At 30.7% G+C, this 15,754-nt stretch overlaps 1 protein-coding gene across 1 annotated transcript in view; it reads right to left on the minus strand.

Moving 5' to 3' along the window:
• Positions 1 to 1,904, minus strand: part of LOC107877655 (alpha/beta hydrolase domain-containing protein 17B) — an 8,879-nt gene extending 6,975 nt beyond the window's left edge. The window contains exon 1 of the mRNA XM_016724342.2: positions 1,158 to 1,904. Within this exon, the coding sequence (XP_016579828.2) occupies positions 1,158 to 1,456 (299 nt within the window). The 5' untranslated portion in view covers positions 1,457 to 1,904. The remainder of the gene's footprint in view (positions 1 to 1,157) is intronic.
• Positions 1,905 to 15,754: the final 13,850 nt, after the last annotated feature.

Consider the following 15,754-nt stretch of genomic DNA (forward strand, 5'->3'; position numbering starts at 1 on the left):
CAATATGCAAGAACACAAAGTAAAGATCAAAACTTTGTAAAAACCATCAACAATACTATCAAAAACAAATAAACCCCATGACACCAATTATACTAAAAACACCCTCAAATCAACAATATGCAAGAACACAAAGTAAAGATCAAAACTTTGTAAAAACCATCAACAATACTATAAAAAACAAACAAACCCCATGACACCAGTTATACTAAAAACACCCTCAAATCAGCAATATGCAAGAACAGAAACTAAAGATCAAAACTTTGTAAAAACCATCAACAATACTATAAAAAACAAACAAACCCCATGACACCAATTATTCTAAAAACACCCTCAAATCAGCAATATGCAAGAACAGAAAGTAAAGATAAAAACTTTGGAAAAACCATCAACAATACTATCAAAAACAAACAAACCCCATAAAACCAATTATCCAAAACACCCTCAAACAAGGTAAAAAAAGAACACCAAACACAAAGTTGAGCTGTAAGGTCAACAAGAACATATTAGGCAGAAGCAATATGCAAGAACAGAAAGTAAAGATCAAAACTTTGAAAAAACCATCAACAATACTATAAAAAAACAAAAGAAAACCCCATGACACCAATTATTCTAAAAACACCCTCAAACCAGCAATATGCAAGAACAGAAAGTAAAGATCAAAACTTTGTAAAAACCATCAACAATACTATCAAAAACAAACAAACCCCATGACACCAATTATTCTAAAAACACCCTCAAATCAGCAATATGCAAGAACACAAAGTAAAGATCAAAACTTCGTAAAAACCATCAACAATACTATCAAAAACAAACAAAACACATAAACCAATTATCCAAAACACCCTCAAACAAGGGAAAAAAAGAACACCAAACACAAAGTTGAGCTCTAAGGTCAACAAGAACATATTAGGCAGAAGCAATATGCAAGAACAGAAAGTAAAGATCACAACTTTGTAAAAACCATCAACAATACTATCAAAAACAAACAAACTCCGTGACATCAATTATTCCAAAACCACCCTCAAGCCAAAAAAGAGAATAAAAACAACACCACACAACCCCCTCGACCACCACCACCCCACCCCACCCCACGCCACCCAACCAAAAAAAGACAGAAATTATCATATTATGCATAAAAATGATACCAGAAAACATACCACATAATATTAACACGAAGATGAGCTCTAAGTTCAACAAAAAGATCAATCATTTGTCCCAAATCAGCAGCATTTCCATGTGAATAAAGTAATGTAAATCTCCCTGATGGATGTTTCCAAAATGTTGCAACAATTTTATTACCACCTTTTGTCTCTAACAAATGTACATTCACATTTTTATCAGCTGTTATACCACTAAAACATATCCTTCCATCTTCTTCTTTAATTACTTCATATGTTGGTGGGTCTGGTGGAAAAAATGCAAACTTTGCTGCTACACCTGCTGTTACATTCCCCATTTTTATCACAAAAACCTCACAAATGATAAATATTCATTCCATAAAATTGCCAAAAACATCAAGAATATTACTTTTTTTTTTTAATCAAGAAAATATTACTATCCTTTTTTTTGTGTGTGTTCCTGATGAAATATGGGAGAAAAAGCTTTGTCTGGTAAATATTTATGCCATAAAATGGCCAAAAACATCAAGAATTTTTTTTTTCAAGAAAATATTGTTATCTTTTTTTTTTTTTTTTTTTTGGTTCTTGATGAATTATGGGAGAAAAAGTTCTTGTCTAGTAAATATTTTTTTGTTTATACATTTTTAAAAAATTGTTTTATTTTTTGTTTTTGAGTGGTTTTGTTGATAAAGGGAAGAGAAAGATCCGATCTAAGCGGGGATATGGGAAACAAGAAGAATTAAAGAAGCAAAAGAACTGGTGCATGTTGGTTCTTCATTCATACCATCTCTAAAAATGTCCACTATTTATGTATTTTATTTATTTATTTATTTATTTTCTACATTAATTTTTATAATCGTGGTGTATGAGTCAGTTTTCACGCATTTCGATGAAAGTTTTTGGATACTTGTTATCTTTTATGAAAGACGAATATTATGTAACTCTTTCTATTGAGGCTAGGATAGGGGCGGACCCACGTGGTTGTCAGGGAATTCATCCGAACTCCATCGAGGTTGTCAGGGGATTCATCCGAACTCCATCGATAAAAAATTACGTTGTATACATAAGATAGAAAAGCTATATTGTATATATATCAAACTTGAATGACCTAAATAAGGATGTTAGATAGCTTAGTGGTTTTGTACAACTGCTACTATTATTTTTTAAAAAAATCTAGCTGCTGATAGGTTTAAAAAAACTTAAAACCATTTTCCCTTTTTCACTTGAAATTGTATTTCGTTGACTTATTCATACATTTATATTTTAATTTTTCAAATCTCCTAAAGGAAAACCCTAGATCTGCCACTGAGCTGGGATATATGAGACGATTAAATTATTGGGATACTTGTTACCTCTCGTCAGTAAAACGAATATTATGTAACTCTTTCTATTGAGGCTGGAATATATGAGACGGCTAAATTGTTGGGATAATTGTTACCTTTCACCAACAATAAATATTATGTAATTCTGTCTATCGAGACTGGGATATATGAGACGATTAAATTTTTGGGATAGTTGTTACCTCTCACCAACAACGAATATTATGTAACTCTTTCCATCGAGGCTGGGATATATTAGACGACTAAATTTTGAATATTTGTCACCTTCCACCAGCAACAAATATCACATGGCTTTGTTCATCGAGACTAGGATATATGAGACGATTAAATTTTTGGAATATTTATCACCTCCCACCAGCAACAAATATTATATAACTTTGTCCATCGAGACTGGGATATATGAGACGACTAAATTTTTGGAATGCTTGTCACTTTCCATCAGTAATAAATATCATGTGACTCTATCCATTGAGATTGTATATATGAGACGACTAATTTTTTGAAATGCTTATCACCTTCCACCAATGAAAAATATTATGTGACTCTGTCCATTGAGACTACGATATATGAGAAGATTAAACGTTTAGATACTTGTCACTTTCCATCAGCAACAAGTATCGTGTGACTCTGTCCATCGAGACTGGGATATATGAGACAACTAAATTTTTGGGATATCTGTCACCTCACATCAGCAACAAATATCATGTAACGCTGTCGATCGAAGTTAGGATATATATTAAATTTTTAGAATACTTATCACCTCCCACTAACAACAAATATCATGTGACTCTGCCCATTAAAACTAGGATATATGAGAAGAATCACTAATACTCTGTTGTAATTTGAACCCGAGGTCTTATATTTTCAACCCACTTTATCGATCACTAGCCGACACCCTTGGGTGCTTCTATTTTTTTATTTTATTTTATTCTTTTTTTTTTTTTACTTATGTGATATACTTTTTGAGTTTAAGGTGTAATCGATATATCAACGTCGTTATATTTATTTCACTCAAGATTGAGTCTCTTTATCAAATGTTATACTTGTGGCTTTAGGAGTTGATTTGACATATGTTTGCTCTGACCATTAATCGTACTTTGACTACCTTGCGTGGAGTTGAATTAGATTTTCTTTGGTGTTCTAGTTGAAACATGCGAACATGCTCCTTGCTTCTGGGGACATTGATACAAAATTTGAGTATTGTTCATGTACTATTTTTCTTCTTTATCATGATAAATCAATCGATTTAATATTGACAGTGCTCTTCTCTTTGCCTTTCGCCTTTCTTCAAACGTAACGAAAAGAGATAGAATTATGTCGATTACCGAAATGCCTTTCTGGATATTCCTCAATGTCCCATCTATCCATGAAACTTGAGAAGCAAATAATTAATCATCTATTTTCGAAATACTTTACATAGCAAACATGCTAACTAAAATCGATTTATCAATATTAAAATCTAAATGATCAATACTAAATACTAAACAAATTTGATTGGTTCACATGAGTTGATTTTCTGTTACATAAATTGATCAATAGTCGGTCCAATGGCCGCTTCAGCGACCACAATAGCTATAACTGAAGAAAAATATTTTTCATAAAAAAATAATTTATTACTTATTTTTTATGTTTGATATGCAAATAAGTAATATTATCGTAAAAATATTTATATATGTCTAACACAAAATTAGAGGGTAGTCTGGTGGGAGTGGGCAGTGGGTGGGGTGAGGGGTGGATGGTTGTAAGAATGGGAGGAGAAAATACCATTTGTTTTTCTTATTTTCATTGAACAGGTTATTTTCCTTATTTTTATAGAGCTTATTTTTCTAAAGAATCTTTTTAAAAAATTTTAATCAATCAAACATGAGAAAATAAGAAAATATTTTTCCTCCACACAGAACATACCCTTAAGTTTTATACATCAATTTGATAATTTTTATACCATCAAGTCATTTGAAGTACTCGCTTTATCTCAAATAATTTATCGTGATAATAATAGTTATCTTAAATTATTATCATTTTAAAAGTTCAAGATAAAATTAATCATTCTTTTTCGATTACATTTAAATATTCAATAGAGAAATTATATTTTAAAACATAATTAAAAATAAAATAGTCGAAATTCTTTCTAATTAATATTTTCTTAAGTTGCACATGAAAGAGATCCACCAAACAATTCAAAATATAGTATTTGAAATTTTGAAAATAAAATATGCTACTTGTTACAAATATAGATACAAATGACCAGTCTAATATAAATTATTTATAATGACAACGTATATTATTGAGCCCTTTTTTTTTTATCTGAAAAGGAATTTAATTTTAAATTTCTTATTTCATCTGACATAATTTTTAATTATATATTTTTTTTTTGTGTCCAATCAAACTTCACCCTATAAATTTGGATAAGGGACTATTATTATATTACACATTTGTTTTTTTAGATGATCTGTAAGTGCCCATTGTATATTTATTTTATTTTTCCTATTCTTTTGGTGGTACTATTTTTATTTACTTTTTTTTATTATTATTTTGATACATCATTCATGGGAGCCCATTATCTATGACTAGGTGGAAAAGACAAGTTTGCCCTTCAAAAAAATTGTAATTAAAATTGTAAGAAGATTAGCTGTGGAATTGACGAGTGTTAGATAAAGCTAATTATTAATTAATCATTATATAAGCATGCAATACATAATATTAGTATACAATAATTATAGTAGTTGAGAATTAACTTAGAAAATCATCATTAGTTTATAATTAGAAGGTCTACTTGAAACTTATTTAACTCATAGCTTCTATTTTAGTCAAAAGTCAATGGGTACAATACACCAACTTAGAAGAAAATAATAGCTTGTGACATGCATAAAATTTACTTTGATATATACATGAGATATTGGTAAAAAGGAAACTTGAACAAGAAAATAAAATAAATAGAAAATTCAAATTGCCTGGAATTAATAAGCTCATATGATAAGCAGTTTTGAATTCGAACTTTAAAAATAAAAAAAATTGAAATAAAATTTACAAACGTTTCTATTAATTCAGTTTTGATAATTAAAAAATCATAAATTTTTCTGAACCTTTATTATATAGTCGTAGAATTTTACGTGCGAAATTTGAAACTTCATAACATTAATGGTTTGCCAAACATAAAATTGAAAAGTACTATTGTCATGGGCTGTTTACTACACTCAAATTGATCAAAGATTAACCCATCTTGCGACAGTTAAGTGCTCCTGCTTGACTCAGCCGGCGTGCAGTCAAGTCTGTTTGCGTTCCACATCCCTACTACTTGGACTTAGTATATTTTTACTACTTGGACTTAGTATATTTTTTGATGCTTAAACTGAAATGAAGACAATGATATACAGGAGAAATCTCAACAACAATTCTGGCACAATTTCGATTTCGACTAAGGCACAATCACAAGTCGATTTCTAATTTAAAACTTTATTCAAACCCTCACATTCCTAATTTCTAGTGACCTAAAGTCAAATTTTAATAAGAGGTCTTAAATATATACACATACATATGAAAATAATATTGTAATAATTTAAAATTACCTTTTATTCTTGCATATTAGTTATTTTTTTGGTGTAATATTTTTAAAAGACACATAACCTTTATCTTCACATATTAATATGATTATTAATAAAATTAAGGATTAATTTTAGAGAATAAGATGTTAGACATTTATTCGCAATACATTAAGTTAGATGTTATTGTTAAAACTTATTTATTAATATAAAGTTTGAGTTATTTAATTCAAAGTTTTAAAGTACTTTTGGTAAAAATTAGACAACTTTTTCTTTCTTTATTCCTTTTTTTCTAGATAATACTTTTAGGCGTATTTCACAATCTTCATTATTATTTCAAGTAAATTTGAAATGGGCAAATTTCAGAAATAATATACTTATCCTCTTAATTATGAGTTTTATAACAACAGATTTATAATTAAATAATATAGCAAGTTGTATTTTGTATTTTTGTAAACTGTTGCTACAAAAATACAAATACATATTATTTTTACTACTCTTATGATCGATATGTATTTTGTATTTTTGCAAACTGTTGCTACAAAAATACAAATACATACAAATACATATGCTACAAAATGTAATTTGATAAAAGTGTTGCTATTTTTTGTAATTTAATACTTAAGTATGCTACTTTATGTATTTTTTCCATTTGAAATCATAAAATTTGTATTAAAATTTTTGAGGCCTAAAACAAATGTTTTACTAACCTTATCCTTGAGTCATCTTTGATTTCATACTTAATCACCTTTAGTCTTTCCGATTTTCGTCCAAAACCAAGGCTGCACATTTTGGGAGCCTAAAGCAAATGTGCACATGTGCTGACCATTTTCGATCCAATGGGTCCAATTTTGAGTCTGTTGTTGGTGCCAAGGCACTGTCTAGGCACGGCCTAGCCATTGCCTGACCATTGCTAACTTGACCCCAGTAGCACATGTCGCTGCCGATGTGTTGCTTGACAAAGTCACGCATGCCAACCCTTTCCCGCCGTTGTGCCATCTGTCGAGCTCAAGAGTCAGGTCCCTCACAACTATCCATGATATAATAGTTGACAAATTACACATAAAAAATAAACAACATTAGGCATTTGAAATTTATGAGTTTTCAATGATTTGAAATTAATTCATTTTTTTTAATTATACATGTCAATGAGGAATCAAAACCCTTGCATGGAGAATAACAAAGTAAAAACAATTTTTATTTCTACCGTTGGATTAAGAGATTATACTTTATTTATACTTGGTTCCCAATAAACTTTTACTAAATGTTTTAATATAAATATAAAAATTTGCGAGAAAATTATTGAATTCTCGAGAATTGTTCCCACCACTTCAAATTCGTACTCAACTAATTCAATCACTTTTATATTGAGTGCTCTCCTTACACAACACTAATTCAAATAGAAATTCCAAAAATGAATATCGAGCGGAAAAGAAAAGACGGACGGCTAAGATTTGGTCAAAGGCTGCTATAAAGATCTAAATAACGAATTATATTTTTCAGATTGAAAATTCTTTTTATTTCCAAAACTTTGAATTTTCCTTTCATTAATTTGCGATAAATTTCTTTTATTTCATGCTCCATATCCCCTTATTAGATCAATTGTATAACAATAATATAAATTTTCACAGTTTAGAGTTTAATTGTAATCTATTTTTGATATTTTACATAATTATTGAAAATTTTAATTTTGGATTTGTCGAGATACATAATTAGTTCTACATTTTTTTCTTTATAAAGATACATAATTAGCTCCCGATATATTCTTTTTGATTTCGTGTTTGTCGAGATACATAATACATCTAGCGAAGATACATTTTTTCCTTTGTAAGGATACATAATTAGCTCCCAATATATTTTTTTCAATTTTAAATCTGTCGAGCTACATAATTAGCTCCCGATACGTTCAACGAAGATACATAATTAGTTGAAATTTTTGTAATTACTTTATAAGGATGGAAATTTATGTAATAAGATAAATTAAAATGTATATGTTATTTTTCCTAATATTAATTCCTTTATTTTAATTTAATATTAGCTCTAAATTCCTACTTTTACTCTTTATTACTACTACTACCAATTATGCTCAATAAAAGTTTGAGAAAAGGTAGAATTTTTTCCATATGCTTACTACTGGCTTCATCCAATAATAGTTGTTCGTTATTAACTTGACACACAAATTTAAGAAGTAATAAATAATAGGTGTAACTTTACAACATCACCCTTCAAATATAGAAATTAATTGAGTGATGAATAAAATGGGTAGAAAATAACAAATTATCTATTATTTTTTTTAAACTGAACAAATATTGTTTGATATCCTGGACAAGTAAAGATAGACGGAAGAAGTGCTTTAATCTGTCCATTTGAAACAATAAACAAAAAAGTAATTTTTATTATATCACCTTTATTAATTATAAGTGATCTAAATATTGAAAAATAAATAATATTTAAAAATTATTAAGGTAAAATAGATTTAAAAATGATAAAGTATTTTTTAATTTTTTAAATTAGATAACTATTTTTAATATACTTGAGAAATAAAAATGCACATAGGAGTACATATTAATCTACTACCTGAAATTTAACAAAAAGGATAGGAATTACTACTATTTTAGGCATCAATAAGAGAGAAACTAGATAGATTAATTAAACAAAGAGTTTAAGTACACTTAATTCCTTAAACAAATACTAATTAATACTCACTAAAAAGGTATCTATATATATAAAAGCAAAACTAAAAGCAGGACAAGAAGACACGCGGTAAGATATTAACATAAAAACATGGCACTTTTTAGGACAACACTTAATAGTGTTGTAATAAAAAATTTGAATTAAAAAGTATTAATTATTTGAATCAAAAGATCAAAAATATTTCAATTTGAAAATACAGGGCCTTTTTAAGAAAGAATTTTCATTAGCTTAAAAAGGAACCTAAAATTATCTTACTATTAAGAAAATTATCTTTTCCAATGTCATAAAATATATTTAAATATTAAATAAAAGATAATAATACTAATACTAATAAAAATAATAATATATTTTTATAAAAAAACGTAGCAGCAACACTTTTAATTTTTTTGAAAAACATAATAGTAGTATTAGTAATGATAATTGAAGTGGTGGGAATAATAACAATTATAATAATAATAACAATAATAATAATAAAAATAATAATCTCTCTCTCTATATATTAGAACTTGATTTTATATTAAAGAAATAATAATAATAATAATAATAATAATAATAATAATAATTACTAAATAAATAAATTGTAGTTTTAGCTGTAATAATATGTTGTTCCGGTAAGTAGTAGTTGTAGCAATAATAAGATAATAATAACAATTTTATAGATTACAGGATAAGTATGAATTTTATTTGAAAAAAAATTTAAGGATAAGGATAAAAAAATAAATTGATCTTCTTATAAAAAAATGATAGGATATGATGTTTAAATTTGAATTTAAATTGAATTTGTACTGGAATTGAATTCTAATTTCTTGACTTCCCATATGTTCATAGTAATATTATTATTATTATAAATATACATTAATAATAAAGACAATTTTAAATATCAAATAAAAATAAAAATATAGTAATAATATTGACAAATAAATAAATAGCAATTATAGTAGTAATAACAGTAGAAGTGGTAATAATAATAGTAGTAATAACAATCATAATATCATAAAACATAAAATATAAAATAATATTAGCAATGTTTCTCTAAGTACGTAAATATTATTAGTGTCAATAATAATACACTCTATTATATTTGAATACATTTGATTTAATAATAATAATAATAATTAAAAATAATAATAATAATGAGTTAAAAATATTTTAATTTGAAAATATATTATCCTTTGTTAGAAAAAAAGATTATCATTAGTTTAAAAATAGAAATTCATGGTTAAAGAGTTCTAAATGAACTTTTACTCTTTCATGTATTTATCTTTTTAAAAATTCAAACAGATGCTATAAAACTTTTACTCTATTTTTCTTACTGTTAGTTTTGTTCTTACCTCGATTTTGTTTTTTCTCTTTATTTGAGTTTAGTTTAGTTTTTTGATTATTTCTTCTAATTTGTGTAAGCCTTGTATTTCCTTCTGCTGCTGCTTTGTTACTATCATTGTTTAGATTTTCTTATATTTTCTTGTAGTAATGGCTGTGGGCGTTGATGGTTGGATAAGGTCATGTCTGAGGGGGTTGAGGCGGGGGGCCGTTTTGGGGGCAGGGGAAAAGGAAAGGGCGGGGGTGGGAGGGTGGCAAGGTTTAGCCTTAGGGGCGGTAGAGGAAGACATGTGGATAGAGATGGTAGGCTGAGGGTTGGGTCTTGGAATATAGGGACTTTTCAGGGTAAGTCCATAGAGCTTGTGAAAATTCTTAGAAAGAGGAGCATTAATATTGCGTGTGTTCAAGAAATCAAGTGGGTAGGGTCTAAGGCTAGGGATGTGGACGGTAATAAACTTTGGTACTCTGGGAGCGAGAGGCGTAGGAATGGAGTTGTCATCTTAGTAGATGAAGAGCTTAGAGGTCAGGTAGTAGAGGTAAAGAGGATCAGCGATAGGTTGATGACTATTAAGTTGGTCATTGAGGGGTTTACCCTGAACGTGTGTAGTGCTTATGAGCCGTAAGTGGGCTTGGATGGGGAGGAGAAGATGCGGTTTTGGGAGGCTTTGGATGAGGTGGTGAGAGGCGTTCTTAGCTCGGAGAAGATTGTTGTAGCAGGAGATTTCAATGGGTACATAGGGGCGTTACCGGGAAGCTTTGGTGATGTGCATGGTGGTTTTGGTTTTGGGGAAAGAAATGAAGAGGGGTCTACTCTATTGGATTTTATAAGGTCCTTTGGGCTGGTGGTGGTGAACTCGGGCTTCTCGAAGAAGGACGATCACCTGATCACCTTCCGAAGTACGATAGCCAAGACCCAAATTGACTTTTTGTTGCTTAGGAAAGGGGATAGGGTGTTGTGTAAGGACTGTAAAGTCATCCCGAGTGAGAATCTTTCGACTCAGCATAGGCTCTTGGTTATGGATTTGGGTATAAGGAAGGATAGGAAGAGAAGGGGTGAGGAGTGTAGACCTAGAATTAAGTGGGGCGGCTTGACGCCAGTGAATGCGTGGGAGATAGGGAAGAAGTTGGCGGGAATAAGGGTGTGGGAGTGTAGGGGGACGTGGATAGTATGTGGGATAGGGTGGTTAAGTGCATCAGGGAGAATGCTAGTGAGGTGTTGGGTGTTTCTAGGGGCTGGGCCGGGCATCATCGGGGGGATTGGTGGTGGAATGAAGAGGTTAAGAAGAAAGTAAAGACCAAGAAAGGGGCGTATGCTAAGTTGGTTGAGAGCAAGGACGAAAAAGAGAAGCGGGTAAACAGGAAAGTACAAGTTAGCTAGGAAGGAGGCTAAGTTAGCAGTTACGGCAGCTAAGACGGCAGCTTTTGAGAGCTTGTATGCGGGGTTACAGGAGAAATGAGGGGAAAAAGTTGTTTAGACTCGCTAAGGCTAGGGAGAGGAAGGGTCATAACCTCGACCAGGTGAAGTGCATTAAGGGGGAGGACGGTACAGTGTTGGTGGAGGACGACCACATTAAGAATAGATGACATTCGTATTTTCATAGGCTCTTAAATGACGAAGGGGATAGAGCTATTGTGTTAGGGGAGCTGGAGAACTCAGAGAAGTGTCGGTATTTTAGTTATTGTAGATGTTTTAAGGTAGAGGAGGTTAGAGAGGTTGTTCGCAGGATGCGAAGGGGTAGGGCGACGGGGCCTGATGAGATACCGATGAATTTTTGGAAGTTTTCTGTCGAGGATGGTTTACGATGGTTGACTGGATTGTTTAACAAAATTTTCAAGACGGCGAAAATGCCCGAGGCTTGGAGGTGGAGTACTATGATCCCTCTTTAAAAGAACACGGGTGACATTCAGAGTTGCAATAACTATATGGGTATTAAATTATTGAGTCACTCTATGAAGATTTGGGAGAGAGTGGTCGAGGTGAGGCTGAGACGGATAGTGGCTATTTCGGAGAACCAGTTTGAATTTATGCCTGGCCGCTCGACGACGAAGACAATTCACCTGGTACGGAGGCTGGTGGAACAGTATAGGGAAAGGAAGAAGGACCTGCATATGGTGTTTATCGACTTGGAGAAGGCATACGACAAAGTCCTCAGGGAGGTACTTTGGAGATACTTGGAGGTGAGTGGAGTCCCGGTGGCATATATCAGAGCAATTAAGAATATGTATAATGGAGCTAAAACTCAGGTGAGGACGGCGGGAGGAGACTCAGAGCATTTCACTGTCTTGACAGGATTGCATCAGGGATCTACTCTTAGTCCCTTTTTGTTTACTTTGGTGATGGATGTGTTGACGTGGCGTATTCAAGGAGAGGTACCTTGGTGTATGATTTTTGCAGATGATGTAGTTTTGATTGATGAGACGCGGGGGGAGGGGGGTGTGAATGATAAATTAGAGGTGTGGAGACAAACTCTTGAGTCTAAAGGGTTCAGGTTGAGTAGGAGCAAGACAGAGTATTTGGAATGCAAGTTTAATGACGTGAGACTGGAGAATGAGGTGGTAGTGAAGTTGGAATCACAAGTGGTATGTAAGAGGGATAGTTTCAAGTAGCTCGGAGCCGTGATTCAGGGTAACAGTGAGATTGATGAGGATGTCTCGCACCGTATTGGGGCGGGATGGATAAAGCGGAAGCTCGCTTCGGGGGTGTTGTGTGATAAGAAGGTGCCGCCCAAGCTTAAAGGCAAATTCTACAGGGTGGCAGTCCGTCCGGCCATGTTGTATGGAGCGGAGTGTTGGCCATTTAAGAACTCCCACATTCAAAAAATGAAGGTGGCGGAAATGCGGATGTTGCGTTGGATGTGTGGGCTGACTAGGGGGATAGAGTTCGGAATGAGACTATCAGGGAGAAGATTGGTGTGACTCAAGTGGAGAATAAGATGCGAGAAGTCCGATTGAGATGGGTCGGACACGTGATGAGGAGGGGCATGGATGCCCCGGTTCGTAGGTGTGAGAGGCTAGCTTTGGATGGTTTTAGGCTGGGTAGGGGTAGGCCGAAGAAGTAATGGGGAGAGGTGATTAGGCGGGACATGGAGCAGTTACAGCTCACTGAGGACATAACCCTAGATAGGAAGATCTGGAGGATGCGAATTAGGGCAGAAGACTAGGGTCAGTTTAGGTCGCTAGTGTAGGGAATAACTTGGTGGGGATATTATTCTTGTTATGATACCTTGTTTCATGTTTTATTACGAATCTGTTTACTTTTCTCTGTTTTCTATTACTTGTGGGTGTCGTATTTATGTTATGCCATCTTGTTCCATGCTTTACAATGTATTTGTGTAGTATTTCGTGTCTCGAGCTGGGGGTCTATCGGAAACAGCCTTTCTACTTCTTTAGAGGTAGAGGTATGAACTGCGTACATCTTACCCTCCCCAAACCTCACTATGTGGGAATACACTGAGTTTGTCGTTGTTGTTGTATTAAATTAAAAACGAAAGTATAATAATAATACTAATAATCAATAGTAGCAGTAAAAATAGCAGTGGTAGTGCGTAGTATGTGTTGTAGTAGTAGTAATAATAATAATATTAAATGAATAAATAATTAAACAATCACTATTGAATACATTGTAGAAGCAGTAAACTGAATTTAAATACAAATTAAAAATATCCCCTAATTATCCCACACATAAAGATTATTATTGAATTCAAATTGAAAATCAATTGTTTGGTTGTGAATTCTCCTTTTTTATAGCAACTATAAGTTCTTTCTCCTTTGTTTTTTAAAATTGATATTTATCCTAATCAATATCTTAATCAGTTAGTTTTTTGAATTTAAATTTAAATAAAATTAGAATTGAAATGAAGTTCTACTGCTTAATTTCTCCTATATATACTTCTACAGTTATTTATAATGCTAAGCTTTCTTTTTCTTTTTCTTTTATTAAATTAAATTGATCATTAGGTTTTTTCATGGATTTATTTACTAACTTCTTCATATTCTATATTTTTGATTTTTTTTAACAATTTCACTTTTTATATGCAGATGGATGATATATAGCGGTATTACATACTAATCTATTTTTCTAGCTTGAATTCAAGTAAGTAATATTTTCTGTTATGATTTTGTTCATTTGATTTTTGATAAAAATAAATACCAAAGGTTATATTGATTATCTTCATCACTTTTTCTTTAATTTTAGTTGCTGGTGATGGAATATTTATTATAACTTTGATGTGGTATTTATTCCTGATGCTTATTTTTCTCAAGAAATGCTTTATTATATTCATAAATTTAAGATTAAAAAAAATTTAATTAATATTTTTTGCAGTAACATTAGCACCAATAATAATACTGATACTTCTTGGTAAAATCTAGAAATGTAAAAAAGTTATTATTTTTTAATTATTATTTTATTTGTTTGCTTGATAAAAAAGAGCATATGTTTTATAAATATAATTATTTAATTTGAAATGAGCATCTTTTAAATTATGTTTGGAAAAGTATACAAATGGTAAAATAATCTATTTAATTGATTTGATTTATTTTGCCTTTCCTTATAATTGTAGTAATATTTGATATATATTTAAAATTAAGATCGAATTGTCTAGTAGTTGACATATAAATTATTCATATATTAAGATAAAATTATTTTTATTGACGAATTAGATTTTTGGTATGTGTGTTTGAATTCTATCTAAAATTATTTGAATGTGTTTGTATAAATTAATTATATAACTAATGTAACATGTACATGTTTATTTACTGTTTCACTCTACTGTATAAACACATGTCGAATATAAATTTTGACATAAAAATAATTAACTTTTGAGACTTCGTATACTGTTGAGGTAACTGTAAAATTTAATGAATTGTTTAAATAATATTATGTCAAAATTTCATTTTTCAACAAAAAATTATGTTTCAAAATTAGGCAAGGTGATAAGTTAGTAAGATATTAATTAAAAATAACACACTTATGACTTATGTAAAAAAAAAGGGGTGGGTATATGTATGGTGAGGATTTGAAGTTTAATTTAAAAATAAAATAAAGTAAATAAATGGTATTCAAAAATATTATTAACAAATTTAGATATTTTAAAAATTGTGAAAATAAATAATAAAAAGGACATAGATAAGGAATAAGAATTTATAATGTATTAAAGAAAAGTAGCGGATAACTATATTAAGTTAAGTGACATGCTAATTAAAAGTCAAATATTAATATTATATTCGTTACATAGCATTCAAAACTGATATTACTTTCTCTGTCTCAAAATAATGTTTTTAATAATTACATGATTGTTTTTACACATATAGATTTAATTAGAGATGAGGAGGGAGGAGAATATTAACAACCTAATATTTTTTAATTATGATAGTATAATAAAGTAAAATATGAAACTTAAATCTTTTTGCAATTATATGATTATTTTTTTCGTATTATTTAGTTAGGGGTGGGTGGGTGGGGGTTAGAATTTTTATCTTATTTTTTATTTTAAAAATTCGAGATTGGAGGTAGGGGGTAGAATTTTTTTTCAATGTTTATTAAAAAATAATATGATAGTTGAACTTTTCTTTTTAAGGTAATGTGAGTAATATGATTTAACATGGTCGAACGAGATATTTCAATATGAAGCGATTAAAAATAATATTTTAATATTATCCGCGCATCATGCGGGTACGTATACTAGTACTAGTAATACAAATACTAATAACTAAGCTGACTAAAATAATTATTGGTCAACTT

Source organism: Capsicum annuum, chromosome 7 (assembly GCF_002878395.1).
Source record: "Capsicum annuum cultivar UCD-10X-F1 chromosome 7, UCD10Xv1.1, whole genome shotgun sequence".
NCBI lineage: Eukaryota > Viridiplantae > Streptophyta > Magnoliopsida > Solanales > Solanaceae > Capsicum > Capsicum annuum.